This window comes from Oenanthe melanoleuca, chromosome 4 (assembly GCF_029582105.1).
Source record: "Oenanthe melanoleuca isolate GR-GAL-2019-014 chromosome 4, OMel1.0, whole genome shotgun sequence".
NCBI lineage: Eukaryota > Metazoa > Chordata > Aves > Passeriformes > Muscicapidae > Oenanthe > Oenanthe melanoleuca.
Window position 1 is genome coordinate 21967130 of NC_079337.1, and position 24852 is coordinate 21991981.

General features: G+C 39.7%; 1 protein-coding gene across 4 annotated transcripts; it reads right to left on the bottom strand.

Moving 5' to 3' along the window:
- Positions 1 to 3975: 3975 nt before the first annotated feature.
- Positions 3976 to 23836, bottom strand: SLC9B2 (solute carrier family 9 member B2). 4 transcript variants are annotated; one of them, XM_056489382.1, is made up of 13 exons: positions 22824 to 23836; positions 20226 to 20325; positions 18866 to 19049; positions 17378 to 17548; positions 14566 to 14708; positions 12712 to 12839; positions 11639 to 11814; positions 10999 to 11105; positions 9717 to 9866; positions 7240 to 7348; positions 6941 to 7077; positions 5880 to 5941; positions 3976 to 4213 (listed from the first exon to the last, which is right to left on the bottom strand). In XM_056489382.1, exons 2-13 carry the CDS (start codon positions 20313 to 20315, stop codon positions 4192 to 4194), a joined length of 1479 nt encoding a protein of 492 aa, XP_056345357.1. In that variant the 5' UTR covers positions 20316 to 20325; positions 22824 to 23836; the 3' UTR covers positions 3976 to 4191. The 4 variants fall into 4 exon arrangements, with proteins under 4 accessions (XP_056345357.1, XP_056345356.1, XP_056345354.1 ...); XM_056489381.1 differs by having other exon boundaries at positions 3976 to 5941; positions 18866 to 19046; XM_056489379.1 differs by having other exon boundaries at positions 3976 to 5941.
- Positions 23837 to 24852: the final 1016 nt, after the last annotated feature.

A 24852-nucleotide genomic window follows, 5' to 3' on the forward strand; every position in this document is an offset into this window, starting at 1 on the left:
TTATTTTGGGCCCTGTATTGATGGTAAGGAAACACAAATTGGCTTCCTGCAAGTTTACTTGCACGGTAGTCACTACTTCTTGCAGTGGGAATTTTCAAGGGATGAATGGGTTAAGAGACAGAACTGAAGATGCTGAGCTGAGCTGTTCTCTTGGCCATTCAGAATTATTATTTATGCAAGTCAGAACGTTGCTGTGGTGAGGCTTAATTTCAGATGCAGATAATCACTACTTACCTAACTGCTAGAATTCTAATTAATTATTAAGTGCTTCATTCTCCCATGAAATAGTGTATCCATCAGTTCAAAAATAAAAATTTGGTCCGTGCTACAGTTTTAGACAATGGTACCATGACAGATCTCACCCATTCCTTAACAGCATTTTGTTTGTAAGGTGGGAAGCCCCAGAGCTGTTTCCAAAGCTGATGACCACAGTGCTGAAACAGAAAGCAAGTCAGAAAGCTGTTCTCACATAAGGGCTCTTGCAGTAGCAGAATTAAGGTAGATCATTCCTCCTCCATTTGACAGTTGCAGTTCTAAGTTCCAAAACCTCTTGCCTTGCAGCAAAAGATGGCAGATTAGGATGTGACTTTGTGTTAAATGACTGATTTTACAAAGTGTGCAACAGAACCATGGTATAATGTTTATTGTTTAAACACTTCATGGTGGTCTTACCTTAATGGATGAGTAAACCATAAATGCATTAGGATATAAACATTTATAATAGAGAAAAATATGTAGATTTAAGTGTCGTATACTCAATTTTCACTTACAGATGTATATAGAATACCAAGGCCCAATTCTTGGGTTTGGTGAAGAAATTACTGTGAAATGTAAAGCCCTGTCTGACTTTTCAGGCTTTAAAAATCACAGTCTCCTGTAGCAGACGTATTAGACACAGGTGCATATGTGCTTCCAGCTTTTATCAGGATACTTTTGTATTCAAACAGTTTGGTTTCCTCCAAAATCACAGCCAAACTTGTTAAATTAAGACAAACAGTGTTAAAGTGAGTGATACAGCAACATGGTTTTGTTTCTCCCAAAAAGCTCCTTGAGTAGAAGAACAGTGTAAGGTTTAACCTCTTCATCTTTAACACAGTGTGATTAAATTTTTTTTTCTCCCTACTTGCTCTTAGATGAAATAGTTTAACAGCAATCTACAAACATGGCTATAGGATAAAGAGGGACAGTTTTTTTGTTTATGCTTGTATGTGTAAGGAAATGGAACAAATTTGTAGTGTTGCAAGAACAAGTCACAGTTCTTTTGTAGAAGGGACATTTTAGTAATTTCCACAAGATAATAATATAATGAGAATCACAAGCAAGATAAATCATCATTTTCTTGCATTTCAAAACCTGTTGAGGTAATACTGTCTCATGTCCACAGAACTTTATATGGAAAATCTCAAAGAATTTACTAATTTCTTTTATCTAAAGTCTACAGAGAGAGAGAGCTAAAAGCTGAAGTGCCTGTACAGCTCTGTATCACCAGCAACTGAGAAGTTGAACCAATTACCTAACTTTTCTAATCTAATTGGGAAGCTTATACACAGGAATGAATTTGCCCTAAATGCTAATAGAGACCAGAACTGAGGTTGTAGGACCAGGTCTTCAGTCTTGATGCAAAATCTGGGAAACTGAAATCAGCATATTGTGACACTTCTTTATAAGAACAGCAATTTTTCCCTTTCTTTTCATAATTGATTTGAACATGGTTATAACAGACTACAGAAAACTTGTAAAACAGGTTTAGAGAAAGGTGTCTGACTTGAGGCAACTACTACACAAAGTAAATGTAATTGAAGTGCAATTGACCAAAAATTTGGTCTCTTGTACTTCTTATTTCAAAAGCAAGATGCAGAAACTATCATCCATTTTGTGGCTGTATTACACCATGACTGTTTCACAGTTAATTTTAGACTTGAGTTTAAATTCCATAAAAAGCTCAGTTTGGCTGAAAAAAAGGAGTAAGCTGTGATTATAATCACATCATCATCACCACATCCCCTGGCCTCTGTGACTCCCTGCTTGCAGATAGACAATTTCTGTCTTTTGCCATATGCTGCCTGCTGTAAATTGCACATGCTGGCTGCTGGGAACACTCTGCTGTCAGACCTTTCTGCTGCAGAGGTTCTTGTGAACCTTCTGGAACAGCATGCTCAGAGTTCCTCCACACTATGCCTCTGATTATGTCTGCATGACAGCAGGACTCTCTGGTTAGCAGTTACTGCACATTGTGCTCTAATTTTATTTCCTGCAAATAAGAGACTACTGTGGCATAATGATTTTATTGGCTTGAATTTATGCCTTACTCAGTAATGATTTTCATGGCATTTTGTTAAAAGGGAGGTGGTCTTAATGTCATGCTTCATCCATACTCTGATAAGAACTGAAATTTAATCTCTCAAAGTTAGTTGCTATTTAAAAATAGCTGAAAATGTCATGATACTTACTAAAAAACCCCAGTCTCTTAAATTCTTAGTTCTGATATATCATTTAATGAAAAGATGCAAGTGTTTTCTTCCCTTCTGGAATACAAGGAGAGGGAACAACATTATAAAGCATTAAAGCTTTTAATTTTAGATCTGCAGATCTATGTAATAGCTCCAACCTGATACTTTTTGAAGATTTAATAAAAGCTGGGGGAAAGGGGTCTCATGAGAAATACCCACATAAAATGGCAAGGAAAGAAAAATTGATTCAATCTCAGATTAGAAAAAGTTTTCTTTGGTATAGCTTATTCAGGCACTTAGAATTGTGGAAGAGACCTAATGTATAACTGAGGGTGCACTGAGGTTAAGGGAACAGGTAAATCCCATTTATGAGATGCTGTTTTGCTGGTGAGGAAGTATTAGAGGCTATCACAAACAAAACCTCTTCATCAGAGGTTTGCTTTTGTACTTAAGGTTGTGTCCAAATTTAAAGGGCTGTAATCCTTACAACATCACAATTCTGTTATTGAACACATTCTGAATTGGCATAGTAATCCCCATGGGAGGATTCTACTTTTTATAAAATTTTACAAAAAAGTGAACTCCTGTAAGTTCTACTCAAGTAAAACTATTTTATAGACAGTCACTGATGAACTGAACACTGTATTTCCTCCTCTTGTCAGTTAGCTTTACCAACATTACCATTTCCAAATATGTAACCTCCTATTAAAACTACATGTATTTCACAAAATCATAGAATCAGTGAGGTAGGAAAAGACCTCTGAGATTACTGAATCCAACCTATGACCACCATATCAACCAGACCACGACTCTCAGTGCCACGTCCAGTCTTTGCTTGGACACCTCCACGGAAGATGATTCCACCACCTTCCTGGGAAGTCCATTCCACTGTTTAACAACCCTTTCTGTGAAGAAATTCCTCCTAATGTCCAACTTAAACATCCCCTGTCACTGGTTGTGTGGAGGAGGCCGACCCCCACCTGGCTATCCCCTCCTCCAGGCAGCTGTAGGGCAGGGCGGTGCCCCCTGAGCTGCCTCTTCTCCAGCCTAAACACTCCCAGCTCCCTCAGCTGCTCCTCACAGGAATTGTGCTCCAGACCCTTCCCAGCCCAGTGCCCTTCTCTGGACACACTGCAGCCCCTCAGTGTCCTTCCTGCAGTGAGGGGCCCAGACCTGGGCACAGCTCTCAGGGTGTGCCCTCACCTGTGCCCAGCACAGGGGACAGTCTCTGCCCTGCTCCTGTGGCCACACTGTCACTGATCCAGGCCAGGAATCCATTGGCCTTCTTGGCCCCCTGGGCACAGCTGGCTCCTCTTCAGCCACTGCTGACCAGCACCCCCAGGTCCTTTTCCATGGACAGCTCCTCAGCCACTCTGTCCCCAGCCTGTGGCACTGCCTGGGGCTGCTGTGACCCAAGGGCAGGACTTGGCACCTCACAACTGGCCTTGGCCCATGATCCAGCATGTCCAGATCCCCTGCAGAGCCTTCCTGCCCTCCAGCAGATCGACATTGCCACCCAGCTCTGTGTTGTCCATGAATTTATTGGGGGTGCACTCAATCCCCTTTATCCAGATCATCAATAAAGATGCTGAACAGGAGTGGGCCAGGGGAACAGCAGGAGTGCAGGTGAAGTAGAACAGGCACAGAAGTCCAGGTATGTCTCAATAACAACCAAGCACAGCAGCCTTAACCACTGCTCTAGCTTCAAACCCATCAGGTGCCATCTGAAAGCATCTTCCTTTCAGGTCAGGAGACAAACTGAACTAAAGATGGTACATTCCCGAGGAAGCAGAGAGAACAGAAGTATGCATAGTTAGAAAAATATAATGTAAATGACAACTGTTAAGAGAAAACTTACCAAAGAATTTCCTGGTATTTTTATCATTGTGCTGAAACTGCAGGCTATGAAATTTAAGTATTTCTCAGGAAGCTTTCTTTTTGCTTGGAGAGTAAGGCTTATACAAAGGCATACATATTGAGCTATATACAGCTCATCTGTATGACATATGACTCTCTGTAAATAGTACAGTGTCAACATTAGAAGTATTTAAGTAGTTAAAAGTATTTTTGTACATTTTTTTTGCATATTAAAAATTTAAAAGCTAAAATAGAAATTATTAGTTCTTACTAATGCGAAAATCTAGACACCATCAAATGTATTCTACACAGTATCCTGTAAAATTAGTTCAGTGAACTATAGTGTAGAAATCTGCAGGAGGGTGTTGTCTGCCTCAGTTACTAGCAGGATCTAATAGCCTTTCCAAAAAATAACAAAGTAACTTCCAGTTTCTGAGGGACGCTGTACTGACCTCATACCTCCGAATGGAGTTACTAACTTACTTGGAGCTAGTTGTACAAAACATAGCAGAGGCAGACAGATTTACTGGTATCTGTCAAGTGGTACCAAATCTAAAAGGCAAGAGCAGGATTTTGATCAACAGAGGTTACTCCTGGCTGTAGAACATGTTGTGTGAAGGCAGAGGTACACAGGTGAAGATGCAGCCATCCCAATCCCATACAACCTATCCCCAGTCCTTATAGCCACCCCACAACCCTCATCCCATTTTCAGGCCCTCTCCTTTTTTCTGATGGCACCAACATCTCTATTACCACAGTCTAGGATGGCCCCAGCTGTCTCCTTGAGCATGTAAGTGCCACTTGCTGTTCCTTGCTATGACCAGAGCTGGCAGTCCTTGAAGGCACAAAGGAGTGCCTCAGCCATGAGGAAGAACAGCAATAAGCAAAGGCAGGTTTTAGAACTCAAATGAGGAAGGAGAGAGAATCACCAACCCATGGCAGGACTTGTTCACTATGTGTCAGCAATCTCTTACTTGGAAATTGCTTTCTTTGAGTTGTGGAACTTGTCATCTCACAGCCCAGTTTCAACCATCAAGAAGTTACTCACATTAGTCTCCATCTTTTTCTGTTTATATTCTACCTCATGACTCCACTCCATGCCTCAACAATTCTGACCCTCTCTCTGGCCTCACCACCCACACATTTCAAGCAACTCTTGACTGCTAAGTTCTCAGTGACTCACTGCCAGGTCATCTTATTCACTGTATGTTCAGCTATTTCATCTAAAGGCACGATCATCACATAAAAATATTTTATAGAACTCCACCAGGACTGCTTTAAAAATAGCAGGGGTAACTGATAGTTTTAGGTTCCTCCAGAAAGATTAGAGACGTGCCATCTTTACTCAACAAAAGTGTCAGGGTTGAAGGAGCAGATTGCTGTAGTTGTCTCTCTTACGAAGGTTCACCAGCCTTCGCCTCTTCTCCAACCTCTGCACCTTCCTCATCCTCCTTGCTATTTGTCTGAGCCTTCTGCAAAAGTCTGGGCCCTGCTAAGCCGATAACCAGGGCTCCAATTGGAGCAGTGATCAAGATAGCCAAGAAAGCAACTGTCAGTACATCCATTCCATACTTTTCCAGTTGCTCATCTTGATGTCGTCTTGCTGTATCCAGGGCAAGAGAACCTATTGCAGCCTGCAGGGAAGAAAACATTGCTGAGATGGAGCAGGTAATCTTTAAACTGAATGAGGAAAAAAGGGAACCTATCATTAGTCAACATTTCACATAAATTTGACATTTTTAGTACATTCAACCCATTTGTTTCTAGAATGTACAAAAAAAATAAACAATATATTACACCTATGAGAACAATTTTCACTTGACTATGCTTGGAATTTCCTAAGCTAATGAGTTTATCTGTGTGATTTTTCCTCCCATGAAGAACATTGCTTAGCTGCCATTTTATCCACATTTCTGGAGAATATGTGATTAATGAAATAGGCCAGTATATTGTGTATTGCAGCTGTTAAAATGTCACACTTGGAGAATGTATCCTGACAATAGTCAATTAGTGGCAGCTTCTGAACATTTAATTCACTGATCATGTAATAGGCCTACCTGTTTTTATTATTAACTTTTGTTTGCAAGTAATCATGCTATTGAGGCAAAATCTAAATGACTTGACAATCACTGAAATGACTGGAATCACTGAAAGGAGTAGGAATGTAGCCAGCGTGAGGCATCTCTATTAATATGGCTTTCAGACTACTCCTTACCAAAATGATCCCAGACTGAAACGCATTCTGAGTCCTGATGTGACTGTCCTTGCAGACACTTCCTGTGTAAGAGGGAAATGCTTTTATCTTTGTGAGTTCTCAGAATCTGTATATGAAGGCACAATAATCAGCAATGGCTGAGAAATTGTTAAATTTCCTGTGGTGTATGAACAAATCACTGCCATTATTAAAAGTAAACCCAGGATGCAAGCAAAACACCTGCACATAGAAGGTTCTCCACACACTTTTCAAGCAGTTAGAGTGTTTTAGAGTATGAACAGTCAATATACTACACTCAGCTGTCACTGAGCCTGAACCTTTCCCTGCTTGCTGCTGTGCTAGTTACAGGGAGCTTTGCTAAACAAAGTAGATTTAGCCTTTAGCATTTTTGGAATGAAAGTGACGTTGGATTGTTTACCTGGACAGTGGCTTTGGGAATCCATGCCAGTGAGACAAATACCTTCTCCTTGAAATTAAACCCAGCAAAAGACACCATCAGGAACGTTGCTACAATTCGCACAACTAGGGCAATGCCTAATATAGCAACACAGAGCCCTGCAACAGACAAACATTTCTCAGTACTTTTGTGCATAGATGCTTCTGGCTTTTTGATTTTTTTTTGGGGTCAGTTATAGTCTGCTTTATTTTAGATTACTTAATAATAGAGATTCTTTCAAAGCCAGTAATGAAATCTGGGTAATTTCTGAATGAGCTTACCAACAGTTTCAGGCCTAAGAGATGTAATGGATACTTCTGCTCCAATTAAACCAAAAAGAAAAGGTTGAAAGATATTCCAAGCAACTGCCACAATTTTTTCTATTTCCCTCTGCAATAAAAACAAAACTAATCTGTAAATTCACAAAAAGATGGCCAAGCAGACACAACAGTTAGGTAATCATAGGACAAAGTGAAAATGTTTCATAAAGATTGTCCAGAATTGCTCCTCTTTCTTTGACCTAATACTAAAACATTCAAAATCATCTGCAGACTTTTGAAGGTCAGACTGAGTCTAGCTGTCCTAGTAAATAAATGTTTGATGTCTTGAGAGGAGAAATAAAAACCACTGGTGTTTGAACAGTAACAGAACAGTTTGCAGACAAGAGGAGGAAAATAAAGCATTGTTGATTTTCAGTATTTAGAAAGATGTAATTTCAACTTCAATTTCAGCTTTGCCATGAAGTTTCTGAGCCTTTGGGAACAGCATGCCTAAACATGCTCTTCCATTTGTAGCTGAGCAGAGTCAGACTCTCCCAGGTTTCAGTCATGACCTAACTCTGTTTGTGCTGCACTCAGTCAGAAGCCTCTCTCCATGTCAGCAGGGGCAAAGTCAGTCTGAGCAAGTCTGAAATCACATACCAGGAACAAGTGCTGAACTTTCCACTGCAATATAGTGTATAAAGGCAAAACCATATTTTCTCCTCATATTTGAACTTTACACAATTTTCCTAAAATAACTACTACCAGGGTAAACAGGAATCTTCCACTTACATGAAAAGGTACACATAGCATATAAAACAGCACTTGTCTTTTAATTAAATGGGTTCTACAATAGCAAATTAACCTTCAGGCTGGAGTGTGTGGAAAATATAAGTGCAGTGCCCTGTCACTTAATAATCAATCCAGAACCTTGACATGTCCCATCCTTGATATTCTCTTTGGGACTGATTCTGCAACACCTCTTGCTCTTCTGTCAATGGAATGGCAGGTTACAGTCATACAAAAACTTATGTAACCTTAAAGAAAATGAGGTGGAAATATATATATATATCTAAACATTTTTGCTTCATTTCTCCTTGTTATTTCACCCTTTTCAGTTGTGGCAAAATGAAAAACAAAACAAAACAAAACAAAAAAAGAAAGAAATCACCTCTTTACAGATTTCAGTCTATTTACTGCCCATTTGACTGTTCCAGGAATAGGTTCAATGTTCACTGTTCTCTGTAGATAGTGTTTGTCAAGTGCCTTCCATTATGGACAGTGGGAGGCAGTGGCCTTTGAGAAGTTCAGCAGGAAAACCTTGGTAATATATTGAGTACACAGACACCTCTATCTCTATCTGAGAAAAAAAGAACTAAGGCATTTGACATCAATATAAGGCCATGAAGCTGCATTCACAGATCAAAAGAATTTAAACTAAGCCTTTATAGACTGCATATACTCTTTTAAGGTCCTTCCTCATGAAATGGTTTAAAAGCTTTCCAGTAGAGAGCTTGATCAGTTGTAATGTACTTAACTAGTTGAGTCCCAAGAAGAGAGATGAAAACATCCTTTAAAATTGGACAATCTTAGTTTCTTTTCATTACTGTAACAAACTTGAGATCTTACTAAAGTCTGGGATAAGATGGGGATAATAACATGGACTCTACTATATCTAATCCCCTTTCCCTTGTCTTTGCCTTCTCCTCTGAATGTCACAAAGCTATAGCTGTGGAGACAAAGATGCCCTCAAAACATTAAATGTAGATGGTATCAAGCAAAAGAGGCAGTCAGACATAGCAAGGTACAGAAAGGCAGTGGGGCAGCAGCACTGAGATGAAGTAGGCTAGTACCTAAGAGAAAGTGACTAAAAAGCAGTCTTTTGTACGTTTTTAATGGCCTTACATAATTATTTATTGTGTGCATCCTGCTCTCTAAGTTATCCAAGTTACACTGGCTGGGATTTGGGAAATATGAGAGACGATAGTTAATCACTGCTTTTCATTTCATCCCCTCCAAACCACAGGGAACAAACCCTCAGGATATTCAGGCCATGTCCACAACTGAATCTTGGACACCCACTTGTAAATTTTACCATAAAGTGACTGTGTAGAGACACTCATAGAGCTGGAAATTAAATCTTTGGATTGCTACTGTCAAGTGCCTTAACAACTAAGTCTCCTTCATATGGCTTAAGATGTCTAAGAAAAGCTGAGCATTTCTCAATCAGTATGCCAGGCTTTGTATTGGCATACATACTGCTCTACTGACATACATTTTAACTTTCTGGCATGGGACACACTAAAGACTTCCAAAACAAATGTAGAATGTGCTGCTTGGTTTGGTGGTTTTTTTTTTTTTTGTTTGTTTGTTGAATCTGTGCACCTTCTAACGCTTCACAAATATACCATTACCACTCCTGAGAGAAATTCAAGCTCCTGTCAGGCTGTACATTCACCAGACTTTGGATATGGTATGGTTCTTATGTAAACATTCACCTTTTCATCAGACCATCCCACACCTGCAACAAAAGCTAAGACTAATGTGCAGAGCCCTCCTGATCCAGGGAAGCCAAAGTAGATGCTGCCAAAAACAGCAAACATGGACAGTCCAAGTACAAAATATGATCTCTTCCATGCCAAAGATGCCTGCAGCCAAGGAAAGAGACAAAAAAAAAGTGAATTTCTTTCAGAAATGGGGGAAAAGTTACTTCTGTTAATTTTGAAAATAAGAACTTGAAAAGAAAATTAAAAGTTAATAATTTTTAAGGAATCAAAGCTTTCAAGTGAGTCTTGAACTCACTCGAAACTTGAGGATTTTTTTCAGACATTAATTCCTAAGAATACAAATTTTGAACATGTAATTTTGTTTTCCTCTGCCCATCCAAATTCTTATTGCCACTAGGCTATTTTTATCACAAGGAACATGATGCTCTGTTCCACCAGCTCTGCCTCAACTCTGCGATAGCAGGATTTTCTGCCTGTGCAGTCAAGTGTTACAACAGTTTATCCAAGGAAAGGTGAAATCTTTGCCGCCAGATGTTTTTAAGGACAAGTCAACCATTTGCTAGGAATAACCTAGTTTTATTTCATTCAGTCTCACAGCAGACAGTTATCTACCATTGTTCCTCATTTCTACCTAACTGTTTAGCTCTTGTATCACACTTCTTACATTGTTTAATAAGAAAACTTGATGCCACTGAGGGCAATAGATGCTCTGAAAACAAGTTTGGTAGTCCAGAGAATATCTACATTCTTCCACATTTTTCTGTTCCTTTAATTATCCTTCAATAGAAAATTAATCTACCACTTTCTATAAATGTAATTGTAATGGAAAATAACACATTTAATTAATACTAATGAAATGATCAATCACTTAAAACCACTAATACATCTGCTTAATTAATTTTGAATCTTAGGCCTACTGGATACACCTTAAAGAAGTAAATGTGTCCTGTATCAATCTAATAAATTATTATTTTACTGTCTGCAATAGGTATGAGACCTTTCCTCCATTTCCACTACCTTCAATGAGAGCAGGATGGTGAACTTCCATCAGGAAGGACTGTGAGATCATACATTATTGTTGGTGCAGTAAATAAATAATCTCCTTTAAAACACATCCTCACTCGATACGTTTTGTAATCTGGAATCTGCTAGCACTGTAAAAAGCTTTCCCCAAAACCAGCTTCACAAGAAGCTTGGAAATTAATAACTAAAGATAATAATCCCTTAGTAAAGAATCACTTTATTGTAATTTTTTTTAAACTATGTTTTTTACCTGGTCATGGCTTGGGAAATAGCGAATGAACATTCCCAGAATTCCCCCAGCTGCTATGCCAACAGCAACCTCGAGTACTCCACGGAGCACATTGTACAGAGTAGAACCTATTTCACAAAAGAAAAACATGTTAAGTAAGCCATACACAGATCTTCACTCAAACCATGCTCTACACCTATGAGGGTGATTCCAGGACACTGTCTGCTTTAAATTACTTGGGGCAAAGGAGTTCAGGAGGGAACCTATGGGCCTGAAGGAATTGGATGGTGCAACTTTTTTTCTCTGAAAGCTCATGCCAAGAAAGTGTGCAAGAGAAGGCAGAGAAAGAGCCACTGTAAGAATGCTGCCAAACCCAAGTGAAATTTCAAAGCACCATGCTGGGCACGTAGGGCCCAGATTTGGCAGCTAAGAGAGCAGTGAGGGAAAAATGTTCTCTGAAAGTTATTGTGACCCACAACTCAGAGCTGACAATGTTACACTAACTTTTGAACATGGGCAATTTCCATCTCAGTATTTAAGGCTGTATGTGAATTTTATAATGAGATGCCATTAAGTTACAAACCAGTCAGCCATAACAGAGCACACATTCTCCAAAATATCATTGTTCTGCATTTCATCACGTACAGATTAACCAGCATACCAGAAGAGAAAGCCATCCCAAGGCAAGTGTTGAAGCCTGTGATAGCCAGAATGTCATCGATGCTGCCAGCTGCCATTAACAAAGTTGGGACACCTTTCTCCACCCCATAACCCCCAGCTTGTAAAATCAGCATGGAGGGAACCACCACAGCAGGGGAGACTGCACCTAGAACAAAACTGAAAACACATAGGTTCAGCATCTCAAAAATGCACGAAACTAAAAAAACTTCAAAATGTTCTGACCTTAATTCTTTTGAAATATAAGTAAGTAGACCTTTATGTAAAGTATTTTCCTAACCTTTCCCCTCTAATTACAAGCAGGGATATTTCTATGCAGATCTGCAATCAGCTCTTACTTTCTGCCCAACTCAGTAACATTAAAAGTAAAGGGCTCCACTGACTAAAACTGGAGTCTCCACTGCAGGCCAGTTACACTCCCTGACAGATGCCTTGATTGGCCCATTTGGAAACCTGGTCTAGACGTGCTTATGACTCAGTAGCCCAGTTCCTTCTAATAAAATTCAGCATGTGTCAGAGAAGGAGTTCACCCATCTGGTTCTACTGTATGGGCCTGGCCCAAGTCCACCAATTTACAGGACTAGATGGAAAAGGTCTTCTCTTGAAGCATGTTACTCTAGAATATACCATGCTATATCCTTATCCTTGACCTGTGACAGGAAGGCTGCCCTATGTGCATCTCTCTGTGTGGAAGTTCTGAATTCCAGTATGAAAATTTTCCAAACTGTGGTATAGTTTTCTGTCCCTAAAGAGCCCCCTGTGTTGTGGTTCAAGACTCAGGGATTGCACTATCTTTCTTCCTTCAAGTACTCAGGTCACAAACACAGAAGAGTAACAATGCAAATACTCCTCCGAAGCCTGAAAATATGACCTTTAAATTAGCCACAGAGCTAGACATAAATGGTAAGCAAAAGACCACAGGGACTAAGCACAGCTTCCCAATAGGCATTGAACTGAGGTCTATGCTTGGCACAGAGAGCCAACAACACTTGGATCATTCAGCTGCAGCCTGAAAACTGGCACTTTTGTCATACAGGAGAAAAGGCAGTACGTTACCCTAATATAAATCCCCACTGCCACGGCAAATGCAGGAACATGTAGGCAAGGACAGCAGCTGTGCCTGTTTCTGAGAGGCACGGGCCGAAAGCAAGCCGTAAACACACACCTTTGAGCTTCTTAAGAGCCTGCAATCATACAGGCACAACAGTGTCAGTACCCTTGGCTTGACAGAGAGGAAAAACATTTACAATCTGATATGGCTTGCTAAAGAATCTGTCTGAGCTGCACTGTAGGACATGACATGGCCTAAACTAGTGATAAACCCAAGCCCAAACGGATTTGGATTGAAAATTTAAAGTGTGGCAGTGAATCAAGGTTTGACAAGGTTCCCAAATGTCATAGGAAGGAGTAACAGAAAATTCTGTTTGGCTTCTTGTCATTTGTGAATGAGTACCCCCAAAAATTATGCCAGAATCTATGAACAAATCATGAAAAGTTGTAGAACTACATAAACTTGGCACAAGGAGCCAAGCATTTTTCAGTTGTCTCTCACTTGATATTCAGAAATGAAGCTCCTTTTGGCACAGCAGCTTTAAAAAAATGTTCTCTGAATTGGTGTATTTCTTCTAACAGCTGTCTTTAATAGGTAGTCACAAACATGAGTCTGCTAGGATGGATACCTAATTTTGACATGGAATGAAAAGAAAATAAATAAAAAAAATCAGTGAGTTCCCCTTTTTACCAGTCCAGTTTATCCCAGCATAATCAGGGCTGAGAAGAGAAACTCACTTCTTTCTCTTTGCAGTTTCAATTACATGAGGAACAATTGTAACTGCATGAAAGCATTGCCACACACAAAGTCCAAATGACAGTTTTGTCACCACATGGAAGAAAAAGGAGTCAAAAATGAAAAGCAAAAAAAGTTGCCATGAAATAGAAAGAAATGCAGTCTAGCAGAACTGGGCGTCCAAACTGTGTCTAACAACACACAGCTCATGCTCATACAAGCCTCAATGTCTTGGAAAATAAGATGATGATAATATAGGAAAACAGATACTTTTCAATATTGACAAAACCTTATTTTCCTAAACAGCTGAAGCATTGGCAACTCTCTAGTTTTTCTTGGTTAAGAAAAATCAGTTTAGATGTTCTAAACTACCCATACTTTACCTAAGTTTTATATAAATTCTGAGTGGTTCCTTCAACAGACAGGGCTCAATATGGTACAGCTTTGCTTCAGCCAGCTCATTTTGAATAAGCAAAACCTTGCCTTCATCAACTTGTGAAATATCATGTTTCCTAGGGTGTAGAGACTATTTTTTGTTCACAAGACTGTTAGGGGCTTAATTGTTGATGAGAATAATTGTTTCAGTAGTGCAGCAGGATTCATCTTTGCAATTAACATATTTGCATTAAAATGGTAATGACTAAAAAAAAAGTTACACAGGGTTTATACTTTTGTGATTGGTTGGGTTTTTTTGATTTCTGGCCATACAAAAAACATTCTCTTTCAAGGACTGGGGATCCCTTCGATTACTTCAAATTTTCAGTATAAAGTAACAGGGAGTTTGTCAGGGACTGTAAACTCTTCCTGACGGACCGTGACAGCGCACACATCCTCAATTTGTTCTGCTCACAAAATTCAGGAAATGAAAATAATCATAAAATCAATTTTCTTCAGTTTTTTTTCTCTTTTTGATTGCTTACCTAATGTAAAAATCCAGCTGCCAATATTAACACTGTACATATACATGTATATATAATTATACAATAGAAACTATGCTTTCTGTAATGATCTAATCTGCAGAAGCACCATGACTGAGCAGTTCAATATTTTTAATTGAACCAATTACTCTATTCTTTTTGATTGCTGTTGTACAGTCTGCCACACACAAATGGCTGGTGCCATACCTTTGGATCCAGGCCGAGTCCTGCTCGGGTCAAGATAATGGAAAGAGCAATATTCCTCAGTGCTGCAGACCAGTGTAGGTTTATCTGGACAAGGTCACTGATGAACGGGGTATTTCGGATTAGGAAACCAGCAAGTAGCATCCCTTAAGTCAAAGCAAATAAGCTTCTGTCAAATAATGGTTTTTTATTGCACAATAAAAGCTTGCACAGCTCTCTTTAAAACAGACACCATATCATGTTTTTATGAGAGAAAAAGAAACAATTTGTATTCCAAATTATTAGCAATGTTTTAACAATGGGACTGAGGAACAAGAAGAGAAGAACACATTTGAAGCAGTAAAAGTGGCCTATGAACACAGCATGTCACCAATGAATAAATCAGCAGGATGTTGATACACAGCTTTAGTCTGAGTCAGAAGAATTCTGCTTTGTTTACCAAGAGCAGGTCATACTTACCATAAGCAAAGACACCTCTACACTTTTTTCTTGTTAGCTTGTTTTAATGCAAAAATAGGAAGATCATCTAATATAGTGTATTTATCTCAGAAGCTGGGAATTGTTAAAAATCCTCTTAGTTGTAAGAAATGAAGGTATCACTGGAACCACAATGCTGCATTCATTAGGAAATATAATCTAAACCTGCTCATCATGGACTAATTTAAAACATTTTTAAGTGCTTTGGCAATGAGACTCTTATACGAAGAGGGGACAAAAAGGGAAAGGGAAATCAGAAACTTTGTCTTATCCTGTATTTGAGCTACTTGCAAGATACAACCTTTTACAAATATTAGTAAAATTGTCCAGTCAGAGACTTCCTGCAAAGCTATCAAAGCCACAGCTCTAGAAGGATATGGAAAAGTACAGGAAAAACTGACTATAAATATGGACCTACAGAGATTCATTGTGACTTCTGATGATTCAAAGATACATTTTTGTGGCATAATTTTATATTAGTCATGTTTAGAAATGGGAAACTATAAAAATACAAAAAGTAAACAAATCAGTGTGCTCAGATTGGTCCCAGCTGAATGTGAGCCTTGACTGTGAACTTGATTTGTCCTGGGACACCCTTAACTTTCAGACACTGTTTCTACCACCTCCTGGAAAAATACAGTGTCATGATTAATCTGTGATACCTTATGACAATGATATCAGGATGGCACTGTGATCACATGCTCTTTGCAACACTTGCATGAGGGTCCAAGTCACTGGAGCTACACTGGAAATCTACTTAACAAAGCAAAAATCTCCACCTCAAAGGATATCTTAACTGATTTGCTCCATGTTTCCTGCTGCAGAAATCTCTCTGTAACATGCAGATAAAATATATTATGTGGTTGTTTCAGTACCAATTTCACTCCTTTTTTCCTGAGAAAGAGAAGCTCCAATGAAATGCTTAAGTGCTCAGCCAGCCACCTTACACTCTACTGCAAAAGTGGGTTTTAGGTATGTAAGAGCAGAAGGTTTGTATTTTTAATGTAAAAACAGAATATTCACAGACATTGTCTATCTTGTCTTCTGAGTCATGGATTTCTCCAATTTTCCTCAAAGACTGGGGATTGAACAATGAACTCTGTCCTAAACAACTCAAGAGACATGTGCTGTCATGCTGAAGTTTCTGGTGTCCAGTATTACCTGTCTGACAAGCAGTTTCATGCTGAACCCATAACTTTTGGATACAGATGTAATTAAAAAACTCCAAACAGGCAGAATCCAAATGGCCAGAAATAGTTTTATTTGTTTAAGAGGAGTGTTTACTTAGAAAGGGCAGACTCCCTGCGTGTGACATTCCGGGTTCATACTGCAGGCATGCATGCCATATGCAAAACCTCCCTCCCTCTCATTTGAATTTCTTTTCTCTGGTGAAATTAGGCAGCACAAGAGCTTACACACGCTGCTGTGTGTGGAGCTCCTGTGTGAGGCACAGCACCAGCTGTGCAGGCTGCAGAATCACATCTGGGCACTGCAGGCCCACCCTGCAGGAGGAGTTTTACTGTGTGTCAACAGCTTTACTCATTTATGCACTAAGCATAGCAAGGGGACAGGACACAGCTGGTGAGAAGAACCTGGAGCTTCTGGCTTCACTGACATCACAGCACTTCAAAATATTGTACTCATCTAAGCAAATATAAAACCTTCTCTAGGAAAGAAACCTGAACAGATTTTAAAGGTGTCAGAATTAACATTATTTTCATCTGTCACTTCTATTTTGTATTTCTACGTAAAATAGGATGTTGATGTGAAAAAATGTTATGATTGAATCAGAATAACTCTGCAGAAGAATTATTTTGGATTTATTTTCTCAGGTTTCAATTATCTTGACATAAAGGAAGGAGAAGAAAGAAATCCTTTGGACTACTAGTAGTAGGGAATTGCTGTAATGTCTTCTTCAGAAAACACATTCACAGTGTGAGATACTAAAGAAACAGCTCAGCAACAATTTTGAAAAGAGATTACTATTCTACTGTAAGATGGTATCTGGATTATAATTCCTGTTTGGTGGTATTAAACCCAAATTTTAAGTAACTGTGACAGAAAGGTCTGATGGACAATAAACTTTGAGTCTGTAGGCATACAGTTCTCTGACCCACAAAGAGTTAAGCAGAGAGCCTTAGTTAATTTCACCTGAGTCAGTCTGGGGAATTTTGCACTTTTTCAGAAAGGACCAGAAAACATCATTTGGAAAAGCTACAGATTTTGAATGTGACACAGTTTATTTGTTCCCAATCCAAACATGTCTACTGTACAGATACTACTTGATAGTTTAAACAATACAAAATATGCAGGAAGAAAAGAAGGAAGGATATCTTACCCAGAAGAGCAGGAAGAGGGGGCAGCGTTCCTATTTTAATGAATCCAAAAATTCTACCTCCGATGACAGCAAAGAAATAAAGAAATAGAATTCCAAAGAGATTTCCACCTGGGAGACACTCAGCCCCAGTTATGGACCAAAGCACAGCCCAAACCAGGACCACAAATGCAACTGGAACAAAATAAAAAATAATTAATATTTAATCATCTCTCAGAAACAACTTGGCTATTAGATCACTTTTGTTTTGCTATTAAAGAAAAAAAGTTAACCATGACTTTTAGAAATGAAATTATTTACCTTAAAAATTAGTTTAATCATAACAATGCAGTTAATCTTTGATGGCCCCTAAACTCATGTTCTGATTTTACAGATGCTAAAATACTTTAAAATTGGTAACAGGAACATAATAAAATATCAAAATAAATTTAGTGAGCCTTGGCCTGCTGTGAAAAGCACTTCACAGGTTCCAAACTTAAAACGAAGTCACTAACTTATCTTGCATTTCCTTATCTTCCTTCAGCTACTTCAGAACCACAGAACTACTGCTGAACAGCCTGGCATATCTTCAAGCTGATGAATTCAGCTCCAGTATCATTTTTAAAAGAATTGCAGCATCATTTTTGGCTGAATGTCTTCATGCAATACATTGTTACCCCTGGGAAAAAATTCTGAAGAGGGTCATGTCTCTGGACATCTGGAGTACAAATACAGCAATGATACAGCAATCAAAGCAGGATAATACAGAGGGGAGAAAAATCCTGAAAAATATTATGAGAACAGTGTGTGAAAATATTATAAAATAAGTGAAAACATTATGTTCTTTCAAGGTTCACAAATCTGTTCCGACAGTTGTCCAGTGAGGACAGGCATGCATCCATACAACATAGAAGACTGAAAGAGAAGAAAAAATGTGTTGAATAAATGTCCTGCATTTTCAGATTGGAGTTTTCTTCATCTTATTTGAGGATGACAGGTGGCAAAGGTAGACCAGTAGATTTAGAAACATAGCCTAAGAATTCCAAGTGGAAGCAATCAAAGACACATGAAATGTCTTTTGTTGGGAAAAATCTTAAATAATTGGCTAGCCAGGCATCTCTTTTGGGAGTTTTCAATTTAGGACAAATTCTAAACAAAATAGATCAGTTTGCCTTGTAGTGAGGACTCTTGGCTTTGCAAGACTGTGGTATCGAGGACAAACCATCAAGACAAAAATTAGGAGGTCTTTCTTCTGATAAAAATAGTTTGCAGTGCCTACCACACCTACCATAGTAAACACATGAGACTGGAGAAACAAAAGCTGTTCATTCAAACCTTTGTTCCATCTTTTTTTCCTCTCTGGCTAAAACCTTCAAACAACAGTGAGATAACTAAAACACAACTATTTCCATTCATTATTTTCAAGGACAGTGGACAGATACCATCCCATTCAGAGAAACAAGCATTCCATTTGCCATTTCTCATTTTAATTAAACTCTGTCTCTTACATACCATTTGTCACTGTTTGGGCCAGTAAACCCTGAGGAGGACAAGCAAATATTTGCCTCCATGTTCTTGCGGGTACTGGAGACCCTGCTGTTGGTTCTGGAGGTTGCTGAGTGCAGTGGTTCAAGAGAGCAGTTTCTTCTGTTTGTACATTCCCATCAGTACCCTTGGCATCTGCTGTTGGTCCCTGCTGAATGCAAACAAGGAGACTCCCTCAGAAGTGGCACTGTATGTATTTGAAGTAGTGTGCAACACCTGAAGCCAGCTGAGATGCACTGGATCCACACTGGCTAAGATGACCACGTTAACTAAACAATCAGGAATTAGGAATCTCCAGCTTTGATGCATTTTTGGCTTTTCTGGCCCTGTGTTTGTTTTTTGTGTGGCACAAAGAACTGCACGTGAGAAACTGCAGGGCATTTGCCTTTTTATCTGCAACTGACAGGGCTCCTGTCCTAATAGATACAGCACCTGTGCAGTAACAGTATTTCCATATTTAATGAAGAAAAAATAATAGCAGGCCAGGCTCAGCTTGTCTTCTGTACAAAATTAAATATTTATTAATATTTTCTACAATTTGATAAGGTCCTGCTTCCAGACTGGATTTCACAATACAGTTAATGATTAGCATCATTCCAGTGAGATGGTGCTATTACTGTAACTCCTAAATAACTTCTGTTGCAAAGCCTTGAACCAAAATAACAAAACAAAGATGAAAGAAACAGCACAGCTGGCCAACACAAGCTTTACTCACATGATCCATTGCTGGAAGGCTCAAGCTGCTAAGTCAAAGTCGGGATGGAGAAATACTACCCTGGGAGTTATTCCCTTGAAGTTCCTTGAAGCTTTTCTCTTATACTGGTACATCTACTTACCTATATTCATAACCAAAGCACGTTTTGACCATTTTTGGGTATGTCTCACTTAATTTTAGCATTATTTTTGACAAGTTAATCATCTGCCTTCCTGTATGATTATTCATGTGTAGACATGGAATTCTGCTTATAATGTGGTTTGGCTCTTCTCCAGTAATAGTTCCACATTTCTGATTATTTTTCTGTCTCTTCCCTCTCTCTCTCTCTCTCTCTCTCTCTCTCTCCCTATATATATATATTCCCTACTCAGAGTCATGACTGGAACACCAATCTCGTGAGCTTTCAGCACAGAGTTACTTGTTCACCCCATGATTCCGTGACCATCATATGCATAAAGATGTGCCATACAGAGATCTAAATGAGATACTCTCAACACTGTATGCTTACTTTTAAGTGCCTTTTACATTAAGAGTTTTATTCTTAAAAAAGGAAGGAAGGAAAAGGAAGGTTGTCTCTGACTAGAACGATACTTTGAGATCCTAGTTAATTACCTCACTTTGCTCATGCATGGGAATCATGCCATTTCTCTCACATACTGATGTTTCAGAATCTTCACTGTCATTTACATCTTCCTTTACCATTGTTGTAAACCTAAAGACATAAATAAAGGTGGAAAAGTTTAAGAGAAGCAAATAATCACTGTTTTCCAAATGGATGACTTCTCAGTGGTGTTGTCTATTCCTCACAGACCAGGTGGAAAAATCCTCTCAGCCCAATTTCAAGTTTAGTGGTTTTTATGTCCCTCTGTATGCTGTACCTAAGAACAAGAGACAGAAACTAACTGAAGAACAGTATTAAGTTTAGAACTTCAAGCATAAAAAAACCCCCAAAACCAAAATCTGAGTTTTAGAATCACAATTATCTGTGCTAACCTCTTCATTCCTTCTTAAAAGTATGGCTGTAGTACATCTTTATCCATTTGTGCCTCCTTTCAGCACATAATAAAGGTTATTTGCTGTTGGCACCACTTAGTAGGACCATTAGTTCTGAAAGGGTCACAGGCCCTGTGTATATGTCAATGCAAGTGACCATTTAATAAAGTTAGAACAGCTATAGTTTCTAGAACTAAGAGGTTTCTAAAGCTTCAGGAGGGGATATTTTTTTCCCTAACTTAAGCCTGGCTGATCCAGGTTGATTTTCAGAGGAATTTTAAGAACGTGTTTATGTAGATGCTACTAGTTACAAACACATTGAGTAAGTGAAGATACCTGTTTGAATAAAGATCAGGACTTTTCACAGCTTGCAGCCTGATTAAACATGGCTCTTTTTTACTGATTATATCCCATGGAGATACTTCTCAGAGTGGAAAATAAGATGCAAGTAGTTTTGTAGTTTTTGGATAATTATTATTGTATCTGCTCACTCTAACTGGTCCACTTTCTGTCCCACAGATTCTAACAAGAAATATGGCAGTGCACTGTATTGTATGTCAGATATTTTTTGGTGCACATATTTACTGTAGTTTCACAGGTGTGAGCCATCAAGGGGGGCAGGCACATATTTGGAGACAAGGCTTGATAGTACTCTCTCTTCTAGCAAAGACTGGCAGATATTCTCCATCAGCTAAATTTCCTTCAAGTCTTTTACATTGCTCTGGCTATATAAAACACCAGTGAAATTAAGCCAGAACTTCTGAGCCAAGAAATTCCTTCCTTGCTAGATGGTTGGAAGTAAGTCAGAATAGTGATTCTCAAAGTTATCAAGGCTCAAGTTTAAAATTAAATATTTGATATTTGGGAATGGCTGATACCATAAAGACAAGGGCCATTCTAACACCTATGAGGTTTTATTTGAGATATTCTGGTATAAAACTGGCCTGAGGCATGACCTCAGTAGAAGGAAAATACAGAGCCATAGGCAAACACTTTCAGTGTGTTCTAAGTTAATAGTTCTGATTTTTTTCCCTTCCTTTTAAAAGGTAAAGTGTTTATTTACTCAATTTTCAGTACTTTTCTGTATTTTTAGTACTAGCGGAACCAAATAGTTGTGGGTTTAGGGTTTTTTTCTAATTATATCAGTGATACTTTTCGGTTTTTTAAAAAATCCTTTCATGGGGTTGGGAATTCACAAATTCCAGTCCTCCTAAGTGGAATGGAAAGTATCAGCAACTTACCAGTGCCTGCCTCCTTCCCTTCACTGACCACTTTCCCAGAGTGGATTTCTGCATTTAATTTTGCACTTGGTTTGTGTGCAAGCAAAGGACAGAAGGATATTGTTCTCCATCCTGCTTTGCACGGGCAATATCCCAGCTCAATCATGTAGCTCTTGACACAAAATACATTAGCACGTCTGAGAAAAGCAAGTCCACCTTGCCACAGATTCAGCTCCTGAAAGTGCAGTTCACGGCAGCGTGTGGGACAGGAAAGATTGACTAAGCAGGGACACTGTTTAACAGGAATGGTTTCAGGGAGTGAATGAGGAATCTAATAGTGCTGTGCTTATCTGTTTTGTGGCAGGTCTTCGGCAGGATCAAGAACCCTTTTTCAGGACCTGTCCTTTGGATACACGGAACCAAAGTGAGTAGTTAGGGTACTTATGCCAGCATGGGTCTTTTGGAAGTTCACAGGTTTTTGGGTAAGGGACGCTGTTTTGGTTTTTCAATTTCACCTTCTATGCCAACAGAAATCAGTGATTGAGAAATCATGGAGTGAAATTTATAGCTCAGGGTTAAGGCCTATCCCATGGAAACCAGCCAGGAACAGATCTATTTTAGCACCTCCCTGTAAAATACACTTTTCTCCTTTTGAAAGCAGAAAGGTTCGTGTGAGATGCTCTCATTTCAGTTGTTTTGGAGTGGGCAGTGAGGGAGAGCAGAGTGACAGGGACAGCCCGTGCATGCCCATGGCACGAGCTCTGCAGAAGGTACAGAAAGCGAGGCACACGCAATTCCACAAACACCACCAGAGCCACTGGCAACGATCAAAACACCCAAACATCAACATCCACAAAAAGGCGCTAAGTAAGCGCGGGAGCAGCCTCCTGCCTGCCAAGCCCGCTCTCAGCTCGCAGCCCCGCCAAGCTTCCCGCTGCAGGGGCTGGGATGCAAGGAGCCCGGGGATGCAAGGAGCCCGGGGATGCAGAGCACTCACCTGGGCACGGCGGGGCCCGAGCCGGGACCCGCTCCCGGCGCAGCCTCGGGCCGGCGCCTCCGAGTGCGGGGAGCGGGAGGGAACAGCGTGAGGGAGCAGCCTCAGGGAACGGCTCCGGCTCCTCCTCCTGCTCGGCTGCTGCTGCTGCTGGAGCAACAGGCCCTCCTCCACAGCCACAGCTTCCCCAGGCCAGCAGCTGCAGCTGGGGATGCTCCTGAGGGCTTCCCGCAAGCCTTGGGAACGGCGGGAAAGGCGGCTGGAGGCTGGCCGAGGTGCGAGCTGTCAGGTTGGTGGGAACGATGGAGCAGAGCTGAGCCCGTGGAGCCCAGACCTGAGCCTGTCCATCCAAGGCTCTGGATACCCGTCAGGGCAGCCAGGAGGAAGATCTTTATCGCTGCATCCAGTACTCGCGGAAAAGGCTTTTTGTGCTGCCTTTCCCATGGCTGTGGGAAGACGCATGGGGAAGCTACAGGCAATCCTTTAACCAGGCTACGGCACGGGAGGAGTTGGAGATTTGGTGCAAGGGAAGGGTAAGGAGCTGTTGCTTCATTCTGGGCGTGCAATGGGACAGGCAGGACAACTAAAAAAACCCAACCAGCCAATCCCCAAAACAAACAAACACAACTTGCATATTTATATTGTTCCACCTCATTTGTAAGTGCACATGAGGTAATGAGACAGACTTTTTCTTTTTCTCAACCCTAAATTTGCAAACTGCACTGTGAAAGCAGAGTCAAATGCCACATGTTGCTGCTTTGCTCTTGGCATCATCACACAGAACTAAGCTGACTACAAATCCAAGAAAAAATGAAAGCATTTTTTGATCAGATTAAATTTTCCAGAAGGACTTGGAATCAGGGAAGTCTATTCCTCCCTCCTCCACAAGAGAAAAGTTTGACCTAGAATCTGAAAAGTCAAAAAGCCTCTTTTTATTATCACTGAGGTGGAAGGAAAACAAAGAGAATTACCCAGTTCCATTAAAAACAGACCAGGGAATTAGGTCACAGGAGCATTAAGAAGCATTTTCCTTTAATTAGTCCTGCAAATCTGCTGAAAAACCTCATGACATTGGAACACGTTTCAGAGTTGCAGCTGTTGACACCTCCATGAAAAGTGCTGCTAATAAGGCAAGAGGCAGCAAGCTCTGCTGATTTTTACTTGTCTGGTCCACCAGATTCTTGGCCTACCACTAAAAAAGCCCTTCATGCCTTTAGTGCAATTTAAAGGCAGGTAGTACTTGTTTTCTTGCACAAGTGCTTTGACAAGCACTTGTCAAAATGGCATGCAGCCATTTGGTGTATACTGTGTACTACAATCTCCTACAATCACTTCTAAGTGAGCTTAGAAGCTTTAGGTAAGTAATGCTGGTCAGTGTAGAGAAAGTATAATGAATTTTCTCTCAGATCTTAATTATACTTTCAGAATACACAGTACATGTTCCATGTGTTACTGCAGTGGGGGAATTTTTTCAAGGTAAGCCTTTGGCACCTACTGAAAAAGAAGGACTTTGGCCTTTGCATTAAACTAGGAAACCATAGAAACCATGTCCTGTCAGCCTCAGTTTTTAGTTTTTGAATTTATGTCAGTGAACATTTTTGGAGCCATTTTGGAGAACTTTGGATTTGTGCCCCAACTTGATCCCGCTTGGCTGCCAAGGTCACTTGATTGAAATACTGGATTCTCTAAAACCCCATAAACAAACTACACAAGGTCAGAATGCTCCAACCATGATTAAAGAAAAATGTTAAGCCCATAATGAGCCCAAGGAAATCAATACCCACAATACTTCTCTCATTTGTAAAATTTACATTTACATACAATTATTTTAAGATAAGAGGCCAGATTTTAACTGGATGTGTTTCATTATCTTTGAAATAAAATAATTTACTTTAATGCTTTGGCTGATATTGAAAAGTTTAAGCAATAATTTTATAAACATTGGCAGTTGTTGTTACAGAAACACAAAATTTTTTCTTTGTGCATTTTTTTTTGTACAGTTTTTCTGTGCTTTGATTACTGATGAATCATA

Bases quoted from the DNA above. Each gene is read 5' to 3' on its own strand.
- SLC9B2 (XM_056489379.1), bottom strand. From the start codon at position 20,315: ATGGTAAAGGAAGATGTAAATGACAGTGAAGATTCTGAAACATCAGTA. The intron at 11,815-12,711 runs GTAACGTACTGC...ATGTGTTTTCAG, and splicing joins CAGTGGGGATTTATATTAGG to TTTTGTTCTAGGTGCAGTCT. The intron at 7,078-7,239 runs GTAAGCTCATTC...TGTCTGTTGCAG, and splicing joins TCTTAGGCCTGAAACTGTTG to GGCTCTGTGTTGCTATATTA.